This window comes from Staurois parvus, unplaced genomic scaffold (genome assembly GCF_062004578.1).
Source record: "Staurois parvus isolate SC_StPar_1 unplaced genomic scaffold, SC_StPar_1.0 ptg000874l, whole genome shotgun sequence".
NCBI classification, from domain to species: domain Eukaryota; kingdom Metazoa; phylum Chordata; class Amphibia; order Anura; family Ranidae; genus Staurois; species Staurois parvus.
This window is the reverse complement of record NW_028318670.1, coordinates 1,286,828-1,314,362: the sequence shown is the minus strand read 5'-3', so window position 1 is coordinate 1,314,362 and position 27,535 is coordinate 1,286,828. Positions and strand designations below refer to the sequence as shown.

The window sequence follows — 27,535 nt, the reverse complement described above, 5'->3', positions numbered from 1 at the left end:
ACTTCCTGCCTGTACCTGACAACATTTCCTGTCTGTACCTGACATCACTTCCGGTCTTCCATAGAGACTTCCTATCTGGGTAGAAGTGAGATCCCCACCTTATGGAGCTCAGAGGAACTGTGGCCCCCTGAGAAATGTCTCGTAGTGTGAACCCGGCTCTACCAAGGGAGATGGAAATTTTTCATACTAACCTTACCTGAGCTTCCTTGCAGCTCCTTTCTTTTTTTGCAGCCAATGAGAATACCCAGCACTTCCAGGTATTGAAGGTATGTCAACGGCTTCCATATAATGCTTCCTTCAGCTAGGGTTGGCCACCTCATCCCTTTAAAACCAAACACATTAATTATACGGGTTCTGAGGCTAATTTAATGCGGATAAGGCACCAAGTGGGTTGAATTTGCACCTTAATCAGCAACAGAACCTGCGTCATTAATATGTGTTCGGTTTTTAAGGGATGAGATGGCCACCCTACCTTCAGCTCCAGTCTGGGAATACTAAGTAAAACCTGCCTCCATCTCAGAAGAGTTATATGGGCTTTTATGAAGCCTCGGGCATTGCTGAACTCTACCAACATCATGTTTATAGATACAAGGGGCACCAAAAAAAAAGCACTTTAACGTTCCGGCAATGGACAGCTTCAACCGCTCTACTTCATTTTGTGAGCAAACAACCAGGGATTCCCCTCACCGTACATAAGGGTCTGGTATGGATGGTAGATCAGAAGCCATTTCCACCCTTTACTCACTGCTGGGGTTCTTTGCATCCATATACCAGATATGAGACATAAAGAAAGAGAAGGGGTGATCCCCCATCCCATCAGTATTGGGGTGTGGGGTCGACCCTAATCTTCCTGACTGCTCTTGCTGTAGAGGTGGACTGCTTGCTGCTGGGTACCTCATGAGGACAGTGAGGGGGTGATTCACTCATTCCACCTCTGCCTGGGTCTTCTTTTGGGGTATCACAGGGCTCGCAAAGCCACATAGGAAGGTTTTCATCAAGGTAGATAGGTTTTTTTCATGCATATTTCTTACACTCAGTGCCTCATAGTGGAAAATGAAGGCTAATTATGACCATATCTATAATCATTTATGCTGCAAAATCATAAATTTGCTCATCCCAAGCAGTCATCTATTTCCCTCCCCTCTCCCCCTTGGTGGGAGTGGAGGTGACCCCTCTATGAGGACATACAGTCCATACACACCCAGCACAAGGCCGGGGTGACACTACCAGATGGTTCTCGGGGCTGCAGTTCCTCTGAGCTCCACAAGGTGGTGATCTCACTTCTACCCAGACAGGAAATCTCTATGGTAGACAGGAAGTGATGTCAGGTATACATAGGACGACATTGCTGGAAGTGGCAGTAGAGTAGGTAATAAGATCTTATTTTTTATTTACACCCAGTAACCCCCCTCCATCGTCCCGCCCGTCCTCTTCCTCCATCGTCGTGCCCGTCCTTTTCCACCATCACCACGTCCATCCTCTTTCACCATTGTCACGTTCGTCCTCTTCCGCCACCGCCGCATCCGTCCTCTTCCTCCATCGTCGCGTCCGTCCTCTTCCACCATCGTCGCGTCCGTCCTCTTCCTCCACCGTCGCGTCCGTCCTCTTCCTCCACCGTCGCGTCCGTCCTCTTCCTCCACCGTCGCGTCCGTCCTCTTCCTCCATCGTCACTGTGACGTCTATGAAGATTACTGAAAAAACGCACACATGACATATTTCCTGAGAGCAGAGACCCTCCAAGAATTTAATGGAGGTAGTCCCAAATGTTTACATCACACGATATTACATGGTTTATCAAGAGAACATTTTCAGTACAGAAATACTCTGAAGTTAACTTTAGGGCACACAAACACAATATAATATTTTTGGTAAAATATTAAAGATGAGTAAATAGACACCCAACATGTCAAGCCTTCAAAAATTGGATATGAACTTCAATACCCAAAAGTGTCCACAGACAATGCTTTAGAAGCCTTCAGAGGTCATCATGTTAGAGTTCACCATGAATACCAGTCTGATAACGATCGCTCTCACTTACATGTGCCTGGTGATATGTAACATGTGTGGTGCTATCGGTGTTATCGTACGTAGGCACCCCTGACGTATGCATTTATGTACATGTGTGTGCACATGGCGGCTCAATTTTTGGGGGTAGAAGGTTTTAGGTTTCACTTTAGAAAAGAGTGTGCTCCATTAGTTCTGCCCGGCCAGAAGTGACAAAATCCTCATCGCTTCCATTTTTTGACTAGCTAGGGGAGAGCAGCAAATGGGAGTTTACTGGTCTCCTTTCCCTCTACTTGGTGACATCTGCCATATGGGTCCTGGGCCCTCAGGTGGAGAGAGGAGCCCAGGACCAATGGCAGGGAAGGAATCACTCATTCAGGGCTCTACAGCCAGCAGATCACTTCCATCTGAAAGCCAACAGTTGGCTGTGACATTTACATGTATTCCTGGATGCTATGATATATGTTGCTGGTAGCAAAATGTTTCAAGGATGTTCTTAGTTTAATTCCTGCACAGACTGGACCTTCCCTCATTCTTTTTCCTATTTTCTTCCTTTTTCTATGCTGGTCAACAAAACGTCTTCCATCATCCCTTCCTCCTGTCCATCCTTCTCCTCTCCGTTTCTTGAGTTTTAGTCTAAGATACTGACCTCACAGCTCCTCCTCCCAATGTTCCTCCAACCAAGGCCAGAGAATCCTATGACTTCACGCTGGCCTCACAGCTCCTCCTCCCAATGTTCCTCCAACCATGGCAAGAGAATCCTATGACTTCACGCTGGCCTCACAGCTCCTCCTCCCAACGTTCCTCCAACCAAGGCCAGAGAATCCTATGACTTCACACTGACCTCACAGCAGGGCCTGAGAGCAAAACCATTGAAAAAGGTAGAAGATCCTATTTATCATTCCTTGTCTGAAGATCTAATACTAAACGAGTCCAGAAACACAACACACCCAACATAGAAAATGGAATTTGTGACCCAGGAGGACAAACTGTATACATCTCCCAGACACCAAGAATCATAGCAAACACCAAACAGTCTGGATTAAATATATTCCCACTTGAGGCCATAGTTCTACAATCCATACTGACCTTCATATTACCTCCTGATATCCCCATCCTATGATTGTACAACCAATCCAGATCATTCTCTCATCAATGTTATCGGTCTACAGGGAAACCTTCATAGGTGGCGGCACCAATGAGGATGGAGGAAGACCCGAGTCACATGACTGAGAGGATACTAAACCTCACCCTGGAGATCATCTACCTGCTGACCGGTGAGGTGAGGAGAATTCTGGGAGGTCACATGACATCACTTTTATCTCTATTAATAAAACACAGACCTGACCGGAGAGGTGAGGAGGGTTCTGGGAGGTCACATGACATCACACAGACCTGACCGGAGAGGTTAGGAGGATTCTCGGAGGTCACATGACATCACTCTGGTGTAGTCTGGCCAATAGACCATGTTCTTCTTGTAGACATGTAGATGATGTCAGATGATTGATATCGGTTTCTCTTTCTCCTGATCTGTAGGATTATGTTGTATTGAAGAAATCTAGTGGGGAGCCAATCTCAGGAGGATGGAGCAGGACCCAGAGCCCCACCATGGTGCCGCCCCCTTGTTCTCCGATACCTGAGAGGAACAAAGAGCAGAAGATCTTGGAACTGATCACTATGATGGTCCATCTGCTGACAGGAGAGGTGAGCGGTGCCGGGAATTCTGGGACATTCTCCAGTAACAGACAAGGGATGTGTCTGGATGGTGACTGTATCATTGTGTGTGTCAGGTTCCTATAAGGTGTCATGGTGTCACTGTCTATTTCTCCATGGAGGAGTGGGAGTATTTAGAAGGACACAAGGACCTCTACAAGGACATCATGATGGACAATCAGCCGCTCCTCACATCACCGGGTAAGAGGAGACTTTATTGGAAAGGAGAGAGCAGTACGGAGGCTCCACCTAGATCCCCCATCATCTGATAAACACATAGAAACAATGGATTCAGTTTAGTGTGTGTGTTTCCTACAGATGGATCCAGTCATGGGAACCCACCAGAGAGATGTCCCTGTCCTCTGTATTCCCGGGATTCCACACAGGAAGGTCACACCATCCCTCACCATCATCAGGTACATTAGGAACAATCACTGGTAGCTGAGATTTATATAGAAGCATGTTTCAATGCAACAATTAACATTTTATTGTTATTTAGAGTGGAATCCTCGAGGATAATGTTGTGAAAGAAGAGTATAAAGAGGAGGATGAGGAGTATGGAGTGATGGAGGAGTTTTCAGAAGGACACAAGGATATGATGGAGCCACCTAATACCAGCAACCCACCAGAGAGATGTCCCCGTCCTCTGTATTCCCAGGATTCCACACAGGAAGGTCACACCATCCCTCACCATCATCAGGTAGGTGGAGTTGAGTGTCAGGAACATAAAGTGATGGAAAACTCTGACATGTAGAGATGATATTTGGACTCTACAAGATGAGATGTTCTATGTGATCTCACATCATAAATCCTTCTATGTTACAGATGTTATTTTCTGCCATTCTGTTGGTTTAGGGTGAAGATCTGATGAACATGAAAGTTGAGGGTGAAGTAGAAGAGACGTTTGTGAGGGATGATCAGCAATATACGGAGGAGGCTGGAATGAGGAGGACATTCATAGAGGAGGACACTCCTACAGAGATCAGCACAGGTGACCAGAATATATTCTTCTCTTATCTCTGCTCTGTTACCACCCCCCCAGCCCCCATTGGTTCCTGCTCCTCTGACAAGGCGGTGTAAATGTAGAAGTGATCTGGGATGAGGAGCAAAGGCCCTTCGACTGAAGAGGGGAGGAGTCCCAGCTGGTTGGGACATCCACAGAGAACATCTGCTCCCTCCTATCTCCCTGATCCAGATGGAATCTTGATGGAAGTGAACTAACCCTCTCCTATCTATTGATGATGTTTTTCTATTTTTCCAGGACCCGCCATGGAGAAACCCTCAAAGGATCGTCTCACTTTATCTCCAGGTTGTAAAATGGAAGATGAGGACATCCCAGGAGATTGTGCCAGAGAAAAGACAATGAGCTCCACTATGGATGGTGGACTTCCCAGTGTGGAGAGACCATGGAATCCCTCTGACTCTGAGCAACCTCGTACTGTGGGGGATGGGGCCGGGGTTCAGGGGGAGAAGACGTTTTCCTATCCAGAAAGTGGGGAAAGTCTTAGCTCCGAATTAAGTCTTTCTGTACATCAGAGATCTCACACGGGTGAGGGGCTTCAGTCCTGTTGCAATTGCAGAAGATGTTTTCTTCAAAAATTAGAACTGGACAGACATCCGAGATCTCACACAGAGAAGAAGCTGTTTTTCTGTCCTGTTTGTGGGAAATGTTTTTCACAGAAGGCCCATCTTTCTGTACATTACAGATCTCACACAGGTGAAGAGATTTATTCCTGTTCTGAGTGTGGAAAATGTTTTCTTCATAAATCAGAACTGGACATACATTACAGATCTCACACGGGGGAAAAGCCATATTCTTGTCCTGAGTGCAGGAAATGTTTTTCACAGAAGTCCCATCTTTCCAGACATCACAGATTACATACGGGTGAGAAGCCGTATTCCTGCCCTGAGTGTGGGAAATGTTTTCATCAGAAATCCCACCTTGTTATTCATCAAAGATCTCACACAGGGGAGAGGCCATATGCTTGTCCTGAGTGCGGGAAGTGTTTCTTAGATAAGACTAGTCTCACCAAACATCAGAAGTCACACACAAATGAAAAACCGTTTTTCTGCCTTGAGTGCGGGAAATGTTTTCTAGGAAAATCAGAACTTGTTATACATCAAAGAACTCACACGGGGGAGAGGCCATATCCTTGTCCTGAGTGCGGGAAATGTTTTTCAGATAAGTCCACTTTCATCAAACATCAGAGACTGCACACAAACGCGAAGCCATTTCCCTGCCCTGAGTGTGGGAGATGTTTTGCTCAGAAGAGCAATCTTTACAGGCATCAGAGATCCCACACGGGGGAGAAGCCGTATTCCTGTCCTGATTGCGGGAAATGTTTTACACGGAAGTCCACTTTTACTGAGCATCAGAGGGGACACATGTGAGAAAAGCGGATTTCTTGACTTGCGTGCGGGAAATGTTATCCACAGAATTAAGAAACTGTCACACATCAAAAATCACACGCATGGGAGGAGCCATATTCCTATCCTGAGTGCGGGAAATGTTTCTCACACAAGTCTTGTCAAACCTCAAGGAACCCCCACATACAGTTTGGGGTGTATTAGACCTCATTTACAAGGGCACCTGGACCCGTACCTCTGTGCAGACGGCCATGTTTTTGTGCTTGGGGAAGAGAGAAGCCTTCCATGCCGTCAGCATGTGAAAGTCAATGAGAGAAGCGGTGGCTGTAAGCACCCCCCTGAACATTCAAGTGTTTAGATCCGTACAGGGATAGACCGCACTGCTCTGGGCAGGGATAGACCGCACCGCTCTGGGCAGGGATAGACTCCACCACTCTGGGCAGGGATAGACCGCACCGCTCTGGGCAAGGATAGACCCCACCGCTCTGGGCAGGGATAGACCCCACCGCTCTGGGCAGGGATAGACCCCACCGCTCTGGGCAGGGATAGACCCCACCGCTCTGGGCAGGGATAGACCCCACCGCTCTGGGGAGGGATAGACCACACCGCACTGGGCAGGGATAGCCCGCACCACTCTGGGCAGGGATAGACCCCACTGCTCTGGGCATGGATAGACCCCACCGCTCTGGGCAGGGATAGACCGCACCGCTCTGGGCAGGGATAGACTTCACCGCTCTGGGCAGGGATAGACTTCACCGCTCTGGGCAGGGATAGACCGCACTGCACTGGGCAGGAATAGCCCACACCGCTCTGGGCAGGGATAGACCACACTTACCGTATACAGATGGTGATATCATAGCAAAATGGATTTTGTATTTGAAACAAATGGAGATATAAATTTAAAATATTTCAATTCTTTGTAAGTTTTTTTTTTTTTTAAATAAAAGTCTGCCTTCAGATTTGTACTGTTAAAGGTTCCTTTTTTTTTGTCTTTTATTACAATTAAGGCACATCGGTTTTAGTTTTAGTGTTTTACTTTAATTTTACTGGTTCTGGCGTCTGTAGTATACTCCAATGACACCCATGTGTCCTGAAAGAGCTGAGTTCTGTTATTTCAAACTCATTATTTCAAATTTTTAGAGACTTTTTATTAACTAACTCGGTACCCCTACACAAGGCCAATGTGGGGCCTATATTTAAAGGGTGTTCAAATTCTTTACCAAGTAACTACAAGCCGGTTAGTATAACTTCTATAGGTGGGAAGATACCTGAGAATTTCATAAAAGACCTCAGGACGTCTGTAGTATACTCCAATGATAAGTCCATCAGTCCATAGACCCATCTATCATTCCTCCCTTAATTCCTCCTCCGCACCATCACCACCTCCAATCACAAGATTATTCTTCTCTTCCCTTTTCCCTTCTCCTCTTTTCTCCTCCTTCTCCATATTGTAACACTACAAGTATGGCCCATCCTGTTGGTTTTAGTTTTAGTCTTCATCTTGTGTCTGAGTAGTTTGGTGTTCCCAGCTTGTCCTCTCCCCCTTCTCATAGATCTCAGGATGTCTGTAGTATACTCCAATGATAAGTCCATAGACCCATCTATCATTCCTCCCGTAATTCCTCCTCTGCACCATCACCTTGTTGGAACAGCCGACTCTCCCCCTTCTTGTAGACCTCAGGACGTCTGTAGTATACTCCAATGATAAGTCCATAGACCCATCTATCATTCCTCCCGTAATTCCTCCTCTGCACCATCACCTTGTTGGAACAGCCGACTCTCCCCCTTCTTGTAGACCTCAGGACGTCTGTAGTATACTCCAATGATAAGTCCATCAGTCCATAGACCCATCTATCATTCCTCCCGTAATTCCTCCTCCGCACCATCACCACCTCCAACCACAAGATCATCTTTCTTCCTCACTTTCACATCACATCTAACATAGAGAAACCCCCCTCCATCTTTTCTATGTCCCGTGTCCCTCTACAAACAGCCCAGTCTTGGGAGGAGTCAAGCCGTGTTTCTGGAACACCAACTCCATTCTGAGACCATCAACATCTCCCATTCTGCTCGGCAGGTCGCTGGATTCTGTGTATTGAGTAGGGGTGAGCTGAAGGGTCTGTTCACTGTGAATATAAAAGGGTGGTATAGTCACTTAAAACCTACTGCAATGCACTGATTGTAGCACATTTAATAGAGGAGGAAGCCCACCACCATTTTTTTTTTGGTGAATGAGTAGGGGTACTATGTAGCCTTTATTCATGTGGTGAGAGGCCAGCCTGATTTTTAGTTTCGGAATTCTAATGATCCCCAAGCAGGAAGCATTAACTGTCAGGTTAATCCACATTTTTCTCCCTGGAAATGTTGGTGTTCCTGTAGTAGGCTGTATACATTGGACGAACAAGACGCTTCGCAGGCAGGCTAAGGTCAGCTTTTCTGAAGGTCTGACCCCTCCAGTGTTGGGCTTGATGTACGAGTCGTACACAAGTTCCACCTGAACATCGGCCGTTCGAGTGTTCGGCAAACACACGAACTGTAAGGGCGTTTGGGAGGCTGTTTGCCTGCCATGCCCCACAATGCACTGCACCCTGACCGTGCATTGTGATTGGCCAAAGCATGACACTTGACCACAGGTCAGTTGCCATACTTCGGCCAATTACAGGACATGATGACGTCACATGGGGCAGGGACGTCATCGCCCTATGTAAGAACTGTAGTCGGGCACAGCTGTCAGACGGGAGCCGGCGTCGAGGACGGAGCATTTTTTTTCCTTTTTTTGGGTAGCGGCGGTGGAGGCGGGCATCGTGATTGACGTTGGATCTACTTCAGGGACACTTTTTATTTTTGTTTTTAATAAAGAACTCATCAAAGCCTGTCTGCTGTAATTTTTTACTACACTTTTTTTGTGAATGCGTAGGGGTACCATGTACCCCATACTCATTCACATGGGGGGGGGGTGCAGGATCTTATTCTTATTGCCCCCTTATTCTGATAAGCCCCCCCCGGCCACGGTTGTGGAGAAGAGGCCCTTGTCCCCATCAACATGGGGACAAGGTGCTTTGGGGGGGAGCCCCCCTGCTCCAAAGCACCCCCCTCATGTTGAGGGCATGTGGCCCGGTATGGTTGAGGAGGGGGGATGCTTGTTCGTCCCCCTCCTTTCCTGACCTGCCAGGCTGCATGCTCAGATAAGGGTTTGTTATGGGTTTTGAGGGGGACCCCCATGCCATTAAAAAAAAAAATTTAATTGCCGAGTAATGCCGGCAGCGGGGAACTCAATGGCTTTAACTTGTAAGTTACTGCTCTTCCCTGTTCTTCCACAAGACTTGTGTTCAAGACCAACCAACTGCTGCTGATTCAGTTAGCTACACCCCAGGCCAGCCAGACCACCCTTTCTATTTAAGCTTGGCTCATTCCTTCTGATATTGCCTGAGCAACAGGTAGTGTTCTTAGTGCCAGGTCCCTCAGTGGTTCCAAGAAGATTCCTAGTGTCCCGCCAGTGCTTCCTCGTGTCTCTGGCTTCCTGAGAAGTTCCTAGTGTACCCCATTCTTAGCAGAGACGATTCCTAGTTTCTAGTCTATTTCCAGTTTGGTGTCCCCGTGCACCTTCTGGCTTCCTGAGAAGTGCCTAGTGTACCTCATTCTTAGCAGAGATTCCTAGTTTCTAGCCCATTTCCAGTTTGGTGTCCACGTGGGCCTCCTGGCTTCCTGAGAAGTTCCTAGTGTACCACATTCTTAGCAGAGAAGATTCCTAGTTTCTAGTCTATTTCCAGTTTGGTGTCCCCGTGCACCTCCTGGCTTCCTGAGAAGTTCCTAGTGTACCTCATTCTTAGCAGAGAAGATTCCTAGTTTCTTGTCTATTTCCAGTTTGGTGTCCACGTGGGCCTCCTGGCTTCCTGAGAAGTTCCTAGTGTACCCCATTCTTAGCAGAGTAGATTCCTAATTTCTAGTCTATTTCCAGTTTTGTGTCCCTGTGGACCTCCTGTCTTCCTGAGAAGTTCCTAGTGTACCCCATTCTTAGCAGAGAAGATTCCTAGTTTCAAGTCTTTTTCCAGTTTGGCATCCCCGTGCACCTCCTGGCTTCCTGAGAAGTTCCTAGTGTACCCCATTCTTAGCAGAGAAGATTCCTAGTTTCTAGTCTATTTCCAGTTTGGTGTCCCTGTGGACCTCCTGGCTTCCTGAGAAGTTCCTAGTGTACCCCATTCTTAGCAGAGAAGATTCCTAGTTTCAAGAATATTTCCAGTTTGGCGTCCCTGTCACCTCCTGGCTTCCTGAGAAGTTCCTAGTGTACCTCATTCTTAGCAGAGAAGATTCCTAGTTTCTAGTCTATTTCCAGTTTGGTGTCCCCGTGCACCTCCTGGCTTCCTGAGAAGTTCCTAGTGTACCCCATTCTTAGCAGAGAAGATTCCTAGTTTCTAGTCTATTTCCAGTTTGGCATCTCCGTGCACCTCTACCTGCTCCTAAAGATTCCTGGGTGTCTCCGTGCATTCTCTCCTGGTTGTCCTGAGCGTCTCCGTGATCCCGTTCTTGGTGTCTGTGTGTTTCCATGCACACCTACCAGCTTGCGCTGTACTCCCTACTTTCCTGTTATCCTTGCACCTCAGTGCTGCAAGGGACTCTTCCCTGCCTATCAGGCCTTAGTTCCCAGTTGCTGCCTGCTCAGGTGAGTCTGAGAGCAGCAACTTGGGGATTGTCTGCAATGCAACCCATCTCCACCATCAGGAGTTCTGGAGAAGACCAGGCGGTTTCTTAGACTTTGTGCCTAACCACCCTTCCAAGGGACTTCACCTTCTTTGTACATACGGGCAGGCTTGTTTCTCCCCAGACAGTACCATCCTAGACTCTTCATCTGTATCCTGTGTCCCTGCATTCCCTGGGACCCCTGTGCACCCCAGTATTCCTCATACGTATCGTTACCTCTGTGTTCCTGTAAGCTCAGCACCCCCTTGCTGCTTAGATACTCCTGTGAACCCAGCACCCCACCATTGTAAATGTCTCTCACAAGTATTCCATGTCCTGCCTGCTTGTAAGACCAGCACCCCAGTGCTGCACTATCCTCCCGCCATTCCTGGGAGTTCGACATTCCCGTACTTTCCAAGATCCTCATCTCTGAGCTTCCCTGCACCAGCCCGTATGGGTCTGCTCTCCGAGTACACCACCAACCAGCATGGAGGGTCCGTGGCTCCAACCATACATGACAGTCCCCTTCATAAGAAGTTTGAAGGTCGGGAAATGCATTATTGGTAATCAGTGACCACGACTGCGAATCAACCTATTCGTTGTTGGTTATAGGTTTACATTCAGGTTTGAGTTTAGATGGAACTCATGGTTGACCTGAACCTGAAGCTCAACTTAACCGCTTCCCCTCCGGCCTATAGTAGATATACTGCTGGGCGGCACGGGTGTGCAAAATCATGTATATATATGTGATTTTGCAGTTCTGGGTAGGGGGCCTACACGCGCCACCATTCGTGGCCTTGGCTGTCAGTCACTGGGTCCCGGCTGGTGAGTCCCCACCAGCACCCGGCAATCTCTAAGCATTACCGACGGGGAAGAGACCTGTATGTAAACAATACAGATCTCTCCCCTGTCAGCTCCAGCACACTGTTTTGTATGGCTTTGCAAAGCAGCATGCTTACAGTGAAAGACAGCACACAATTAACCCTTTGATCCCCCCAGATGTTAACCCCTTCCTGCCCTGTGCCATTAGTATAGTGTCGGTGATTTTTTATTAGCACTGATCACTGTATTGGTGTCACTGGGGATGTCAGTGACACCAAGTCAGTCCCCCCCCCCCCCAGTGTCAGAATGCCCGCCGCAGTGCCGCTGTAAGTCTCTGATCGCCGCCATTACTAGTAAGAGAAACAAAAACAGTATCTATACCGCCATTTGTAGATGCTATAACTTTCACGTAAACCAATAAATTTACACATATCAGGAGCAGGAGACATTTTGTCCGAAATTTATGACGAAATTTGATTTTTTAAATTTTTTTATTGGAGATGTTTAATAGCAAAAAGTAAAAGATATTGTTTTTTTTGTCGGTCTTTTGTTGCTTATAGCGCAAAAAAATAAAAACCGCAGAGGCAATTTTTTTTAATTTTTTATTGGACATGTTTAACCCCTCGCCTACATGGCACTTCTACCCCCTTCCTGCCTACCGGGCACTTCTACCCCCTTCCTGCCTACCGGGCACTTCTACCCCCTTCCTGCCTACAGGGCACTTCTACCCCCTTCCTGCCTACCGGGCACTTCTACCCCCTTCCTGCCTACAGGGCACTTCTACCCCCTTCCTGCCTACCGGGCACTTCTACCCCCTTCCTGCCTACAGGGCACTTCTACCCCCTTCCTGCCTACAGGGTACTTCTACCCCCTTCCTGCCTACCGGGCACTTCTATCCCCTTCCTGCCTATCGGGCACTTATACCCCCTTCCTGCCTACCGGACACTTCTACCCTCTTCCTGCCTACCGGACACTTCTACCCCCTTCCTGCATACAGGGCACTTCTACCCCCTTCCTGCCTACTGGGCACTTCTACCTCCTTCCTGCCTACCGGACACTTCTACCCCCTTCCTGCCTACAGGGCACTTCTACCCCCTTCCTGCATACAGGACACTTCTACCCCCTTCCTGCCTACAGGACACTTCTACCCCCTTCCTGCCTACCGGGCACTTCTACCCCCTTCCTGCCTACAGGGCACTTCTACCCCCTGCCTGCCTACAGGACACTTCTACCCCCTTCCTTCTTACCAGGCACTTCTACCCCCTTCCTGCCTACCTGACACTTCTACCCCCTTCCTGCCTACAGGACACTTCTACCCCCTTCCTGCCTACAGGGCACTTCTACCCCCTTCCTGCCTACAGGACACTTCTACCCCCTTCCTTCTTACCAGGCACTTCTACCCCCTTCCTGCCTACCTGACACTTCTACCCCCTTCCTGCCTACAGGACACTTCTACCCCCTTCCTGCCTACAGGACACTTCTACCCCCTTCCTGCCTACCGGGCACTGCTACCCCTTTCCTGCCTACCGGACACTTCTACCCCCTTCCTGCCTACAGAACACTTCTACCCCCTTCCTGCCTACCGGGCACTTCTACCCCCTTCCTGCATACAGGGCACTTCTACCCCCTTCCTGCCTACCGGGCACCTATACCCCCTTCCTGCCTACCGGGCACTTCTACCCCCTTCCTGCCTACCGGACACTTCTATCCCCTTCCTGCCTATTGGGCACTTATACCCCCTTCCTGCCTACTGGGCACTTCTACCCCCTTCCTGCCTACTGGGAACTTCTACCCCCTTCCTGCCTACCAGACACTTCTACCCCCTTCCTGCCTACCAGACACTTCTACCCCCTTCCTGCATACAGGACACTTCTACCCCCTTCCTGCCTACCGGGCACTTCTACCCCCTTCCTGCCTACCGGGCACTTCTACCCCCTTCCTGCCTACAGGGCACTTCTACCCCCTTCCTGCCTACAGGGCACTTCTACCCCCTTCCTGCATACAGGACACTTCTACCCCCTTCCTGCCTACAGGGCACTTCTACCCCCTTCCTGCCTACCGGGCACTTCTACCCCCTTCCTGCCTACAGGGCACTTCTACCTCCTTCCTGCCTACAGGACACTTCTACCCCCTTCCTGCCTACAGGGCACTTCTACCCCCTTCCTGCCTACAGGACACTTCTACCCCCTTCCTTCTTACCAGGCACTTCTACCCCCTTCCTGCCTACCTGACACTTCTACCCCCTTCCTGCCTACAGGACACTTCTACCCCCTTCCTGCCTACAGGACACTTCTACCCCCTTCCTGCCTACAGGGCACTTCTACCCCCTTCCTGCCTACAGGACACTTCTACCCCCTTCCTGCCTACCGGGCACTTCTACCCCTTTCCTGCCTACCGGACACTTCTACCCCCTTCCTGCCTACAGGACACTTCTACCCCCTTCCTGCCTACAGGACACTTCTACCCCCTTCCTGCCTACCGGGCACCTATACCCCCTTCCTGCCTACCGGGCACTTCTACCCCCTTCCTGCCTACCGGACACTTCTATCCCCTTCCTGCCTATTGGGCACTTATACCCCCTTCCTGCCTACTGGGCACTTCTACCCCCTTCCTGCCTACTGGGAACTTCTACCCCCTTCCTGCCTACCAGACACTTCTACCCCCTTCCTGCCTACCAGACACTTCTACCCCCTTCCTGCATACAGGACACTTCTACCCCCTTCCTGCCTACCGGGCACTTCTACCCCCTTCCTGCCTACAGGGCACTTCTACCCCCTTCCTGCTTACAGGACACTTCTACCCCCTTCCTTTCCTATGAGGCACTTCTACCCCCTTCCTGCCTACCGGGCACTTCCACCCCTTTCCTGCCTACCGGACACTTCTACCCCCTTCCTGCCTACAGGACACTTCTACCCCATTCCTGCCTACCGGACACTTCTACCCCCTTCCTGCATACAGGGCACTTCTACCCCCTTCCTGCCTACCGGGCACCTATACCCCCTTCCTGCCTACCGGGCACTTCTACCCCCTTCCTGCCTACCGGACACTTCTATCCCCTTCCTGCCTACTGGGCACTTCTACCCCCTTCCTGCCTACTGGGAACTTCTACCCCCTTCCTGCCTACCATACACTTCTACCCCCTTCCTGCCTACCAGACACTTCTACCCCCTTCCTGCATACAGGACACTTCTACCCCCTTCCTGCCTACCGGGCACTTCTACCCCCTTCCTGCCTACCGGGCACTTCTACCCCCTTCCTGCCTACAGGGCACTTCTACCCCCTTCCTGCTTACAGGACACTTCTACCCCCTTCCTTCTTACCAGGCACTTCTACCCCCTTCCTGCCTACCGGACACTTCTACCCCCTTCCTGCCTACAGGACACTTCTACCCCCTTCCTGCCTACAGGACACTTCTACCCCCTTCCTGCCTACAGGACACTTCTACCCCCTTCCTGCCTACCGGACACTTCTACCCCCATCCTGCATACAGGACACTTCTACCCCCTTCCTGCCTACAGGGCACTTCTACCCCCTTCCTGCCTACAGGGCACTTCTACCCTGTTCCTGCCTACAGGGCACTTCTACCCCCTTTCTGCCTACAAGACACTTCTACCCCCTTCCTGCCTACAGGACACTTCTACCCCCTTCCTGCCTACCGGACACTTCTACCCCCTTCCTGCATACAGGGCACTTCTACCCCGTTCCTGCCTACAGGGCACTTCTACCCCCTTTCTGCCTACAGGACACTTCTACCCCCTTCCTGCCTACCGGGCACGTCTACCCCCTTCCTGCCTACCGGACACTTCTACCCCCTTCCTGCCTACAGGGCACTTCTACCCCCTTCCTGCCCAAGCCAGTTTCCAGCTTTCAGCGTTGTCGCACTTTGAATGATAATTGCGCGGTCATGCAACACTGTACCCATATGACATTTTTATCATTTTTTGTGACAGATAGAGCTTTCTTTTGGTGGTATTTAATCACCTCAGGGTTTTTTATTTTTTCTTAAACAAACCAAAAGCCATTGAAAATTTTGAAAAAAAAAAAGTTTTTTCTTTGTTTTTGTTATAAAATTTTGTAAATAAGTGATTTTTCTCCTTCACTGATGTGCGCTAATGAGGCTGCAGTGATGGGCACTGATAGGCTGCACTTATGGATACTGGTAGGCGGCACTGATGGGCATTGACAGGCATCACTGATGGGCACTGAAAGGCAGCACTCATATATGGCACTAATAGGCGGCACTGACTGGCACTGTTAGGTGGCACTGACTGGCACTGTTAGGCGGCACTGATAGACAGCACTGATGCACACTGATAGGTGGCATTGACTGGCACTGACAGGTAGCACTGATTGGCAGCACTGATAGGTGGCACTGATTGGCTTTGATAGGTGGCACTGACTGGCACTGATGGGTGACACTGAAAGGCAGCTCAGATGGGCACTGAGATGTGGCATTGATGTGCACTGGTAGGCACTGATGTGCACTAATATGTGGCATTGATGTGGCACTGATAGATGGTATGGATGAGCACTGAGAGCTGGCACTGATAGGCACTGACAGGTGGCACTGCTGGGGCTACATTGATCGTCAGGGCACACTGATCATCAGTGCCCTGATGATCAGTGTACATGTCCCCTCCGGGGAATGTCGATTACCACCTCTCCTCTCCTGTCAGCGTGACAGCTCGAGAGGAGAGAAATGCCGATAACCGGCATTTCCCTGTTTACATGCGATCAGCTGTGATTGGACACAGCTGATCACATGACCGAGCCAACATCTTCGGCTCTTTTCGTGGATCGGTGATCCGCTGTGTCCACACCGCCGATCGCCGCACGCTCCTGGAGCCACGCATGTGCAGTGAGAATGGGAGGATATCATATGACTCCTCCCAGAACGAGAGAACAGCCAGTCATTGGACTATATGGTGGGCGGGAGGCGGTTAATAGCAAAAAGTCCAAAATATTGTTTTTTTTTCCTCAAAATTGTCAGTCTTTTTTTGCTTATAGCGCAAAAGAAAAAAAACACACACAGGCAATTTTTAATTTTTTTTTATTGGACATGTTTAATAGCAAAAACTCACAAATATATATATATATTTTTTCACAATTGTTGGGTCTTTTTAATGCAAAAAAAATAAAAAAACGCAGAGGTGATCAAATACCACCGAAAGAAAGCTCTATTCCTGGAAAAAAAGAACGTAAATTTCATTTGGGTGCAGCGTTGCACGACCGCGCAATTGTCAGTTAAAGTAACGTGGCACCGGAACGCAAAAAATTGCCTGGTCACGAAGGAGGGGGGGCGGGGGAATCCTCTGGAGGGGATGGGGTTAAAGATACAAAAATCCTATGATACCCCCCTTGGTGGGAGTGGAGGTGACCCCTCTATGAGGACATACAGTCCATACACACCCAGCACAAGGCCGGGGTCACACTACCAGACGCTTCTCGGGGCTGCAGTTCCTCTGAGCTCCACAAGGTGGGGATCTCACTTCCACCCAGACAGGAAGTCTCTATGGAAGACAGGAAGTGATGTCAGCTACAGACAGGAAGTGATGTCAGGTATAAATAGGCAGTTCTGAGAGATGAGTCGGGAGGAAGTAGAGAGGAGGCGTTGGTGGAAGTAAAAAGGAGACGTTGCTGGAAGGAGAGAGGAGATGTGGCTGGAAATAGAGAGGTGAGTTGGGAGGAAGTAGAGAGGAGACGTTGCTGGAAGTAGAGAGGTGAGTTGGGAGGAAGTAGAGAGGAGACGTTGCTGGAAGTAGAGAGGTGAGTTGGGAGGAAGTAGAGAGGAGGCGTTGGTGGAAGAGGCAGCAGAGGAGACGTTGCTGGAAGTAGAGAGGAGACATTGCTGGAAGTAGAGAGGTGAGTCGGGAGGAAGTATAGAGGAGACGTTGGTAGAAGTGGCAGCAGAGGAGGTAATAAGAAATAATTTGATCATATCGCCCGTTACAACCCCTAAGCAAGAACCAAACTGGTCTGTCCCCAACCGTCCCTCGTCCAGCTGTGTCTGGCTATGTGGCCACCATCAAGGCAGTGTATGGAAACCATGGCTCCTATGGAGAAGGTCTTCAGACCCAACAACCCACCTAACTGCCGTACCTGAGTGTACCGCTCGGAATACATGGCTCTATCATATTTGGCTATACACCAGTGGAACATAAGGAATACTTTTATTGGGAGACCAAAGAGTTAGAGGCCCCCCAAAACCAAAGCGAACACTAACCTGATTGTGTCTCTGTGTGTAATCCCACTGGGGGGCTGTTCATCCCCAATAGAAACCCTCATATTACCCCCTCCCCCCCATCCTAATATTGTACAACCAGTACAGTCCAGATCATTCTCTGTTATCAATTATTGGTCTACAGGAAACCTGTATAGATCACATGACCAATGAGGATGGAGAAGGACCGGAGTCACATGACTGAGAGGATACTAAACCTCACCCTGGAGATCATCTACCTGCTGACCGGAGAGGTGAGGAGGATTCTGGGAGGTCACATGACATCACTCTTATCTCTATTAATAAAACACAGACCCGACTGGAGAGGTGAGGAGGATTCTGGGAGTCTAACATGATATTCCTATTGGTTCCCCAATACAGAGATTTCCTCCTCTGAAGTCAGGTGACGCTATGACCATCACAGTGCCTCCATGTGACTCCCTAAACCCTGAGAGACACAACATGCAGAAGATTCTAGAAGTCACCAAGAAGATGATGGAGCTGCTGACAGGAGAGGTGAGCGGTGCTGGGAATTCTGGGACATTCTCCAGTAACAGACAAGGGATGTGTCTGGATGGTGACTGTATCATTGTGTGTGTCAGGTCGATGAATGACAATTATTGGTATGATGATTTATACACAGAATGTTTTTTTTATATATTCAGATTGGAAACCTCGGAGAATATATTGTTGTCAAAGAGGAGGATGAGGCAATCGGTGTGATGATGGAGATTTCTGAAGAACAAAGGGACCTCTACAAGAACTTTACGATGGAGCCACCTAGTAATGGGAACCCACCAGAGAGATGTCCCCGTCCTCTGTATTCCTGGGATTCCACACAGAAAGGTCACACCATCCCTCACCATCATCGGGTAGATGAGGAACAATCACTGATAGTATCATTAGGATCTGTACATTATCTGCATTGTTACCATTGATGTCATTTTTATTATATATTCAGAGTGGAAACCTGAGAGATTCTACAGTTGATGGTCAGGAACAGATAACAGAGGAGGATGATGAGGATGGGGTGATGGAGGAGTCAGAGATTCCAGAAGGACACAAAGATCTGTACCAGGACACCATAGTGGAGTTATCCAGCTACAGGAACCCACCAGAGAGATGTCCCCGTCCTCTGTATTCCCGGGATTCCACACAGGAAGGTCACACCATCCCTCACCATCATCAGTTAGATAGATCCAATAATGGGAACTCACCAGAGAGATGTCCCCATCCTCTGTATTCCCGGGATTCCACACAGGAAGGTCACACCATCCCTCACCATCATCAGGTAGATAGATCCAATCATGGGAACCCACCAGAGCGATGTCCCCGTCCTCTGTATTCCCAGGATTCCACACCGGAAGATCACAACTATGCACAACATTATCAGGTAGATGATTACCAGTTATTGGTAGTTATATTTTATACACAGCATGCTTGTTACAACAAATATTTTATTATATATTCAGAGTGGAATCCTCGGGGATGACAATATTATTATTATTAAAGAAGAGTATAAAGAGGAGGATGAGGAGTATGGAGTGATGGAGGAGTTTTCTGAAGGACACAAGGACATGATGGAGCCACCTAATACCAGGAACCCCCCAGAGAGATGTCCCCGTCCTCTGTATTCCCGGGATTCCACACAGGAAGGTCACACCATCCCTCACCATCATCAGGTAAGTGGAGTTGAGGGTCAGGAACATAAAGTGATGGAACACTCTGACATGTGGAGACGATGTGTGGACTCTACAAGATGAGATGTTCTATGTGATCTCACATCATAAATCCTTCTGTGTTACAGATGTTATTTTCTGCCATTCTGTTGGTTTAGGGTGAAGATCTGATGGACATGAAAGTTGAGGGTGAAGTAGAAGAGACGTATGTGAGGGATGATCAGCAATATACGGAGGAGGCTGGAATGAGGAGGACATTCATAGTGGAGGACACTCCTACAGAGATCAGCACAGGTGACCAGAATATATTCTTCTCTTATCTCTGCTCTGTTACCACCCCCCCCTCCAGCCGACATTGGTTCCTGCTCCTCTGACAAAGCGGTGTAAATGTAGAATTGATCTGGGAGGACCAAAGGTTCTTTGAAGAGGGGAAGAGTCCTAACTGGTTGGGACATCTACAGAGAACATCTGCTCCCGCCTATCTCCCTGATCCAGATGGAATCTTGATGGAAGTGAACTAACCCTCTCCTATCTATTGATGATGTTTTTCTATTTTTCCAGGACCCGCCATGGAGAAACCCTCAAAGGATCATCTCACTTTATCTCCACGTTGTAAAATGGAAGATGAGGACATCACAGGAGATTGTGCCGGAGAAAAGACAATGAGCTCCACTATGGATGGTGGACTTCCCAGTGTGGAGAGACCATGGATTCCGTCGGACTCTGAGCAACCTCCTACTGTGGGGGATGGGGCTGGGGTTTCATGTGCCGGAGAAAAGACAATGAGGTCCACTATAGAAGGTGGACTTCCCAGTGTGGAGAGACCATGGAATCCCTCGGACTCCGGGCAACCTCATCCTGTGGGGGATGGGGCCGGGATTCAGGAGGAGACATTTTCCTGCCCTGAGTGCGGGAAATGTTTTTCAGAGAAGTTCTATCTTACCAGGCATAAAATATCTCACACAAGCGAGAAGCCATATGTCTGCCTCAAGTGCGGAAAACGTTATAAAAGGAAATCAGACCTTGTTATACATCAGAGATTTCACACGGGTGAGAAACTACATTCCTGCCCTGAGTGCGGGAAATGTTTCTCACGGAACTCAGAACTTGTGGCACACCAAAGATCTCACGTAGGGGAAATCCCATATTCCTGCAAAGATTGCGGAAAAACATTTTCACGGAGAAATGGTCTTTTCAGACACCAGAGGTTGCACACGGGGGAGAAGTTACATATCTGCCCTGACTGCGGGAAATGTTTTCCATCAAAGTCTGATCTGGTCATACATCAGAGATCCCACACAGGTGAGAAGCCGTATTCCTGTCCTGAGTGCGGGAAATGTTTTGCACAAAAGTCCCATCTTTCCATACATCATAGATCTCACACGGGGGAGAAGCCGTATTCCTGCCCTGAGTGCGGGAAACGTTTCTCACAGAATTCCAATCTTACTAAACATCAGTTATGCCACACGCGGGGAAAACGTTCTGATCTCGAAAATGGGAAAAGTAAGCCACAGAAACTTGTTCACCCATTGGAGAAGCGGTATAGTTGCTCTGAGTGCGGAAAGTGTTACAGACGGAAATCGGACCTCGATCGGCATCAAAGATCTCACACAGGAGTGAAACCGTATTCCTGCCCTGAGTGCGGGAAATGCTATTCAGAGAAGTCCAGTCTTACTACGCATCAGACATGCCACACACAGGAACTTCCGTATTCCTGTCCTGAGTGCGGGAAATGTTTTGCACTTAAGTCTTATCTTACCAAACATCAGAGAACACATATAAAGGAGAAGACTCATGCCTGCTCTGAGTGCGGGAAATGTTTTTCTAGGAAGTTTTTGCTTAGCATGCATCAGAAAATTCACACGGGCGAGAAGCCGTATCCCTGCCCTGATTGCGGAAAATGTTACACACGAAAATTTGACCTTGTTGTACATCAAAGATCTCACACAGGAGAAAAGCCGTATTCCTGCCCTGAGTGCGGGAAAAGTTTTTCACGGAAGTCCGGTCTTGCTGATCATCAGATCTGCCACATGCAGGAAAGGCTTTATTCCTGTTCTGAGTGCGGGAAATGTTTTAAACAGAAGTCTTGTCTTACCAAACATCAGAGAACCCACATAGGGGAGAAGCTGCATCCCTGCGCCGAGTGCGGGAAATGTTTTACACGGAAATCAGTCCTTGTTATACATCAAAGATCTCACACGGGGGAGAAGCCGTTTTCCTGCCCTGAGTGCAGGAAATGTTTTTCACACAAGTCCCATCTTTACGTACATCAGAGATCTCACACGGGCGAGAAGCCGTATCCCTGCCCCGAGTGCGGGAAATGTTTTGCACAGACGTCCACTCTTAGTGCACATCAGAGGATTCACACGGGTGAGAAGTCTTATTTCTGCCCTGAGTGTGGGAAATGTTTTACTCAGAAGTCCCATCTTAGCGCACATCAGAGGAAGATACACGGGTGAGGGGCCGTATTTCCGAGCGGAGTGCGGGAAATGTTTTTCACAGAGGTCTCGTCTTGCTGAACATCAGGTGCTGCAAAAGCCGCATCATGACGAGAGAGAGGACGAAATTTATACATTTTTGGAAACCTACAGAAACAGGTCGAATGTAAAAGAAATGTGACGGTCCTGAGCGGAGCTCGGTGGGGTTTACCTGTCACAGTTTGTGGTTTAATGCATCTCGGTCCTGGCTGGAACGCAGGGTTCACCTGTGAGATGAGTCCCACCAGGCTTCTGTTAATGTTCTTGAAGGAACTTTAGGATGCTTCTTCCCTCATAAAAAAACAAAAAACAAAATAAACTTTAGTTCTTCCCCCAAAAACTCTACAATACACCAAATATTCACTGACGATGCGTGTTCCCACGTGTGCCCAAACCTCAGAATATCATGGGGATAGTGCACGGGTCACGGACTTGGGGCTGCATGAGAACCATTGCTTGGAGAACTCTGTGGTTTCAAGTTATCCCGAAGGAGATGGTCACTAGTTGACTTTTATGACCATCCGGGCTTCTATCTCGCCTGGGCCCTCCATCGGTGCTTTACCGGGTCCTAGCCACGTTTGCATGACATTTGAAACTAGGACAAGTCCTTTACTAGTAGTCACTTTGAAGGTCCTGCCACGTTACCGTTTTGGACCATGTTCTTCTTTTGGTGGGTCAGGGGCCGGGGTGGTTGCTGAGAGGGAGCTTGGGCAACCAGTACCCAACGAGCACCAGGACATCCATTTGCTCCAACCTTCCATGGTATCTAGAATGCTCAGTGAACATCAAACCCAGGATAAAAGTTCTGTAAATATTAGCGTGTGCGTTTCACCACCATAGGCTTTGTTTCGAGACCATGTTCTTCTTTTGATGGGACAGGGGCCGGGGTGATTGCTGAGAGGGAACTTGCTTGGGAAGCTCGGATTTTCAATGTTACCTCTCACCAGGGTTTGGTAACCATGGTTATGGTTCCTCTACGAATGGCACCCTGGGTATCTTTAACCATTCACTCAGGCCAATCTAGCATAAATGATGTCTTCTTCCCACCAGGCTATCTTTAACCAGCTGTCACTCCGGCCCCATCCATGGAACATGTTGCTTTTTGTACCATATCAGCTGGGCATCTGGGGCTATCGAATGGACAAACCATTTCCCTACAAAGACCACCACTTCTCAACGAAGGTACGGAAGAGCCTTACTAAGCAGCAAATGTTCCTCCAATACAGTCAGGTCCATAAATAGGCATAAAGAGGCATCGGGAAATGTCTATCTGTCTGCAGGACACCGGGGAGATACGGGAAATCTACAGTCAGGTCAATAAATATTGGGACATCGGCACAATTCTAACATTTTTGGCTCTATACACCACCACAATGGATTTGAAATGAAACGAACAAGATGTGCTTTAACTGCAGACTGTCAACTTTAATTTAGGGTATTTACATCCAAATCAGGTGAACGGTGTAGGAATTACAACAGTTTGCATGTGTGCCTCCCACTTGTTAAGGGGCCAAAAGTAATGGGACAGAATAATAATCATAAATCAAACTTTCACTTTTTAATACTTGGTTGCAAATCCTTTGCAGTCAATTACAGCCTGAAGTCTGGAACGCATAGACATCACCAGACGCTGGCTTTCATCCCTGGTGATGCTCTGCCAGGCCTCTACTGCAACTGTCTTCAGTTTCTGCTTGTTCTTGGGGCATTTTCCCTTCAGTTTTGTCTTCAGCAAGTGAAATGCATACTCAATCGGATTCAGGTCAGGCGATTGACTTGGCCATTGCATAACATTCCACTTCTACCCTTCAAAAAACTCTTTGGCTGCTTTTGCAGTCTGCTTACCCAGTACCCAGCGAGCACCAGGACATCCATTTGCTACAAACATCCATGGTATCTATCCCGGGTTTGATGTTCACTGAGCATTCTAGATACCATGGATGGTTGGAGCAAATGGATGTCCTGGTGCTCGTTGGGTACTGGTTGCTCTACGTAATAAACAGTCACACCTACAAATATATTGGAGGAACATTTTCTGCTTAGTATGGCTCTTCTGTACCTTCGTTGAGAAGTGGTGGACTTGTAGGGAAATGGTTTGTCTATTTGATAGCCCCGTATGCCCAGCTGATGTGGTCCAAAAAGAGACATGTTCCATGGAGGGGGCTGGAGTGACAGCTGGTTAAAGCTACCCGGGCGCCATTCGTAGAGGAACTGGGCTCCAGCTCCATAGCCATGGTTACCAAACTCTGGTGAGAGGTAACACTGAAATTCTGAGGTTCCCAAGCAAGCTCCCTTTCAGCAACCACCCCGACCCCTGTCCCACCAAAAGAAGAACATGGTCTCAAAACAAAGCCTATGGTGGTGAAACACACATGCTAATATTTATAGAACGTTGATCCTGGGTTTTATGTTCACTGAGCATTCTAAACGTTCTGTAAATATTAGCGTGTGCGTTTCACCACCATAGGCTTTGTTTTGAGACCATGTTCTTCTTTTGATGGCACAGGGGCTGGAGTGGTTGCTAAGAGGGAGCTTGCTTGGGAACCTTGGAATTTCAGTGTTACCTGTTACCAGGGTTTGGAAACCACAGCTGTGGAGCTGGAGCCTGGTTCCTCTATGAATGGCGCCCTGGGTATCTTTAACCATTCATTCAAGCCAATCTCTGGCGTAAATGATGTCTTCTTCCCACCAGGCTATCTTTAACCAGCTGTCACTCCAGCCCCCTCTGTGGAACATGTCTTTTTGGACCATATCAGCTGGGCAGCCGGGGCTATCGAATGGATAAACCATTTCCCTACAAAGTCCACCACTTCTTAACGAATGTATGGAAGAGCCGTACTAAGCAGCAAATGTTCCTCCAATATAGTTGTAGGTGTGACTGTTTATTACGTAGAGCAACCAGTATCCAACAAGCAACAGGACATCTATTTGCTTCAACCTTCCATGGTATCTAGAATGCTCAGTGAACATCAAAAACATTTGTAAAGGGGACATGTGTTATGGGCACTTCCCCCTAGCCACCCCCATCTCTAGGATGAAGCCTAGTTGGTGAAAACGGCGTTGATTCTTCTTGTGGGGACATGCTGTACACTGTCCGTGGTTCAATAAAGTTTTTTCAAAGACATCATCTGTGTACGGCCTGCTTTCTATCACATGAGTCCCTTGTTTTCCACATTCTGCATGTCTTTCTGACCTTCTAGGCCACTTCCTCACTGGCTGGACTCAAACTTCAAAAATGGCTCCTGGACCATAAAGGTTCTAGTGGACCTATTAGAAGACAGGACGGCAATGGAAAGGTTACTTTCCTACTCCATCAGTCACTAGTAATAATGTACAGTGTTAATGGGATTAGAGTGACTCCACAATCATGGCTTAGTCATAGTCCCCTAGGACCAGTGGTGGTCAACCAAGAAGGCCACACTTTTTTTTTTTGTGCATTGAGGTGTATTGCTCCAACATAGGCAACCCCTTCAAAATGAGCGGGCTTTAACGCACCTCAACACCTGGAAATTTTGGGGCTGCTGCATGCTTTGCAAAGTACCCCAATGCACACCAAAGAGAAATTTGGATTTATCCCCCAGCATTGGTGACTGAAATAATAACCTCCAACGCCAGCGACTGCAATAATAACCCCCAACATTGGTGTCAAAGGATGCAATAATAACACCCAATTTTGGTATCAGTGGACACAAAAACCTCCAATATTGGTGTCAGTGGATATTAAAAAAAAATCCCCAGCATTGGTGCAAGTTGATGCAATAACAACCACAGCATTAGTGTCAGGGATTACAAAAATAACCCCCAACATTAGTATCAGTGACTGCAATAATAACCCCCAGCATTGGTGTCAATGGATGCAATACTAACACCCAACTTTGGTATCGGTGGACACAAAAAACCTCCAGTATTAGTGTCAGTTGACATGAAAAAAATTTCCCAGCATTGGTACAAGTTGATGCAATAACAACCACAGCATTGGTGTCAGTGATTACAAAAATAACCCCCAACATTAGTATCGGTGACTGCAATAATAACCCCCCAACATTGGTGTCAATGGATGCAATAACAACCCCCAGCAATGGTGTCAGTGATTGCAATAATAACCCCCAGCATTGGTATCAGTGACTGCAATAATAACCCCCAGCACTGGTGTCAATGGATGCAATAATAACCCCCAGCATTGGTGACAGTGATTGCAATAATAACCCCCAGCACTGGTGTCAATGGATGCAATAATAACCCCTAGCATTGGTGTTAGTGAATGCAATAGTAACCCCCAGCATTGGTCTAGTGGATGCAATAATAACCCCCAGCATTGGTGTCAGTGATTGCAATAATAACCCCCAGCATTGGTGTCAGTGACTGCACTAATAACTCCCAGCATTGGTGTAGTTTATGCAATAATAACCCCCAGCATTGGTGTCAGTGACTACAATAATAACCCCCAGCACTGGTGTAAATGGATACACTAATAACCCCCAGCATTGGTGTCAGTGACTGCAATAATAACCCCCAACATTGGTGTCAATGGATGCAATATTAACCCCCAGCATTGGTGACAGTGACTGCAATAATAACCCCCAGTACTGGTGTCAATAGATGCAATAATAACCCCCAGCATTGGTGTCAGTGACTGCAACAATAACCCCCAGCATTGGCATCAATGGACACAAAAAAACAGTATTGGTTTTCACTGGCAGAGTGGTTTATACTTCCTTCTAAATGTAAGACTTACCTTCGAAGGAGCTGCTGTTTCCCTGTGACACCTGTTCCGAGTGCCAATGACTCTCCAGACAGCACCACGCTCTCTGACACACCAGGGCTGGAGGGCGGACATTTATTGCAACAATGCATAATTATTCAACCAAATAATGGAAAATAAACGCTTCAATAAGTATGTGAAACACAAATCAATAGATCCAAACAGGAATCTACCCTCTTTCAATAAATAATCCAGCTATATGCGCAACAACAAAATTTTCCCCATATAATTTCTACAAAATCATAAAGTCCAGTGTCTCTGTGATTTAAATCCAATAATATAAAGTCCAGTGTCTCAGTAAAGAAGAAAAAATAATAAAATTCAAAAAGTGTATTTCTTGCAGTGTTGATTGTTGTGAAAAACCTCAAAAATAAAGAAACTCACAATAGTGCATTACCATAATATCACACAAAAAAAAAAAATATATATATATTATATATATATATATATATATATATAATACATGCACACACAAATGTGTACCATAAAATTGTGCAACCTTTAAGTGAAAAAAAAATATATTAAACACTTGTGAAAACCTTCCAAAAAGGAAAGGTAATAAAACACTCGTGCTCATAAATTATAAAATCATGAAGTGATCCACTTAGTGAGATTCCTACCCACACGTGACACTTCTAGTGAGTAAGGCCAATATACCCTTACCAACAGTAGATAGAACTCACGCCTTTTGTATATATTATCTGGAAATCCTCCAATGGAACTTTATCCTCCTCTCCTCCTTCACTTTCTGTTAAGATGATATTACCATGCCTTCCACATACATAGATCTATGAAGCATGACGTACCTCCATATATG

The 27,535-nt window shown here is 47.7% G+C and overlaps 2 protein-coding genes across 3 annotated transcripts in view; one reads left to right on the top strand and one right to left on the bottom strand.

The window, feature by feature from the left end:
• LOC149443158 (uncharacterized) overlaps positions 1–27,535 on the bottom strand; it is a 183,554-nt gene that overhangs the window by 23,313 nt on the left and 132,706 nt on the right. The gene's annotated exons all lie outside the window — the stretch shown is intronic.
• Positions 76–25,080, top strand: LOC149443166 (uncharacterized). Of its 2 annotated transcripts, XM_089655819.1 has the most exons (9): positions 76–266; positions 3,177–3,286; positions 3,541–3,708; positions 3,795–3,918; positions 4,036–4,133; positions 4,217–4,417; positions 4,573–4,708; positions 4,979–6,088; positions 20,599–25,080. In XM_089655819.1, the coding sequence occupies exons 2-9, from the start codon at positions 3,203–3,205 to the stop codon at positions 21,939–21,941; spliced, it is 3,264 nt and encodes a 1,087-aa protein (XP_089511945.1). In that variant the 5' UTR covers positions 76–266; positions 3,177–3,202; the 3' UTR covers positions 21,942–25,080. The 2 variants fall into 2 exon arrangements, with proteins under 2 accessions (XP_089511945.1, XP_089511944.1); XM_089655818.1 differs by lacking the exons at positions 76–266; positions 3,177–3,286; positions 3,541–3,708; ... (3 more) ...; positions 4,573–4,708; positions 4,979–6,088 and adding exons at positions 17,134–17,257; positions 17,949–18,057; positions 18,185–18,319; ... (2 more) ...; positions 19,276–19,485; positions 19,641–19,776 and having other exon boundaries at positions 20,044–25,080.

Excerpts from the sequence above, each read along its gene's own strand:
- LOC149443166 (XM_089655819.1), top strand. The coding sequence starts at position 3,203 with ATGAGGATGGAGGAAGACCCGAGTCACATGACTGAGAGGATACTAAAC. Across the intron at positions 3,709-3,794 it reads TCCATCTGCTGACAGGAGAG|GTTCCTATAAGGTGTCATGG; the intron begins GTGAGCGGTGCC and ends TGTGTGTGTCAG. Across the intron at positions 6,089-20,598 it reads GAAGTCCACTTTTACTGAGC|ACCAAAGATCTCACGTAGGG; the intron begins ATCAGAGGGGAC and ends AACTTGTGGCAC.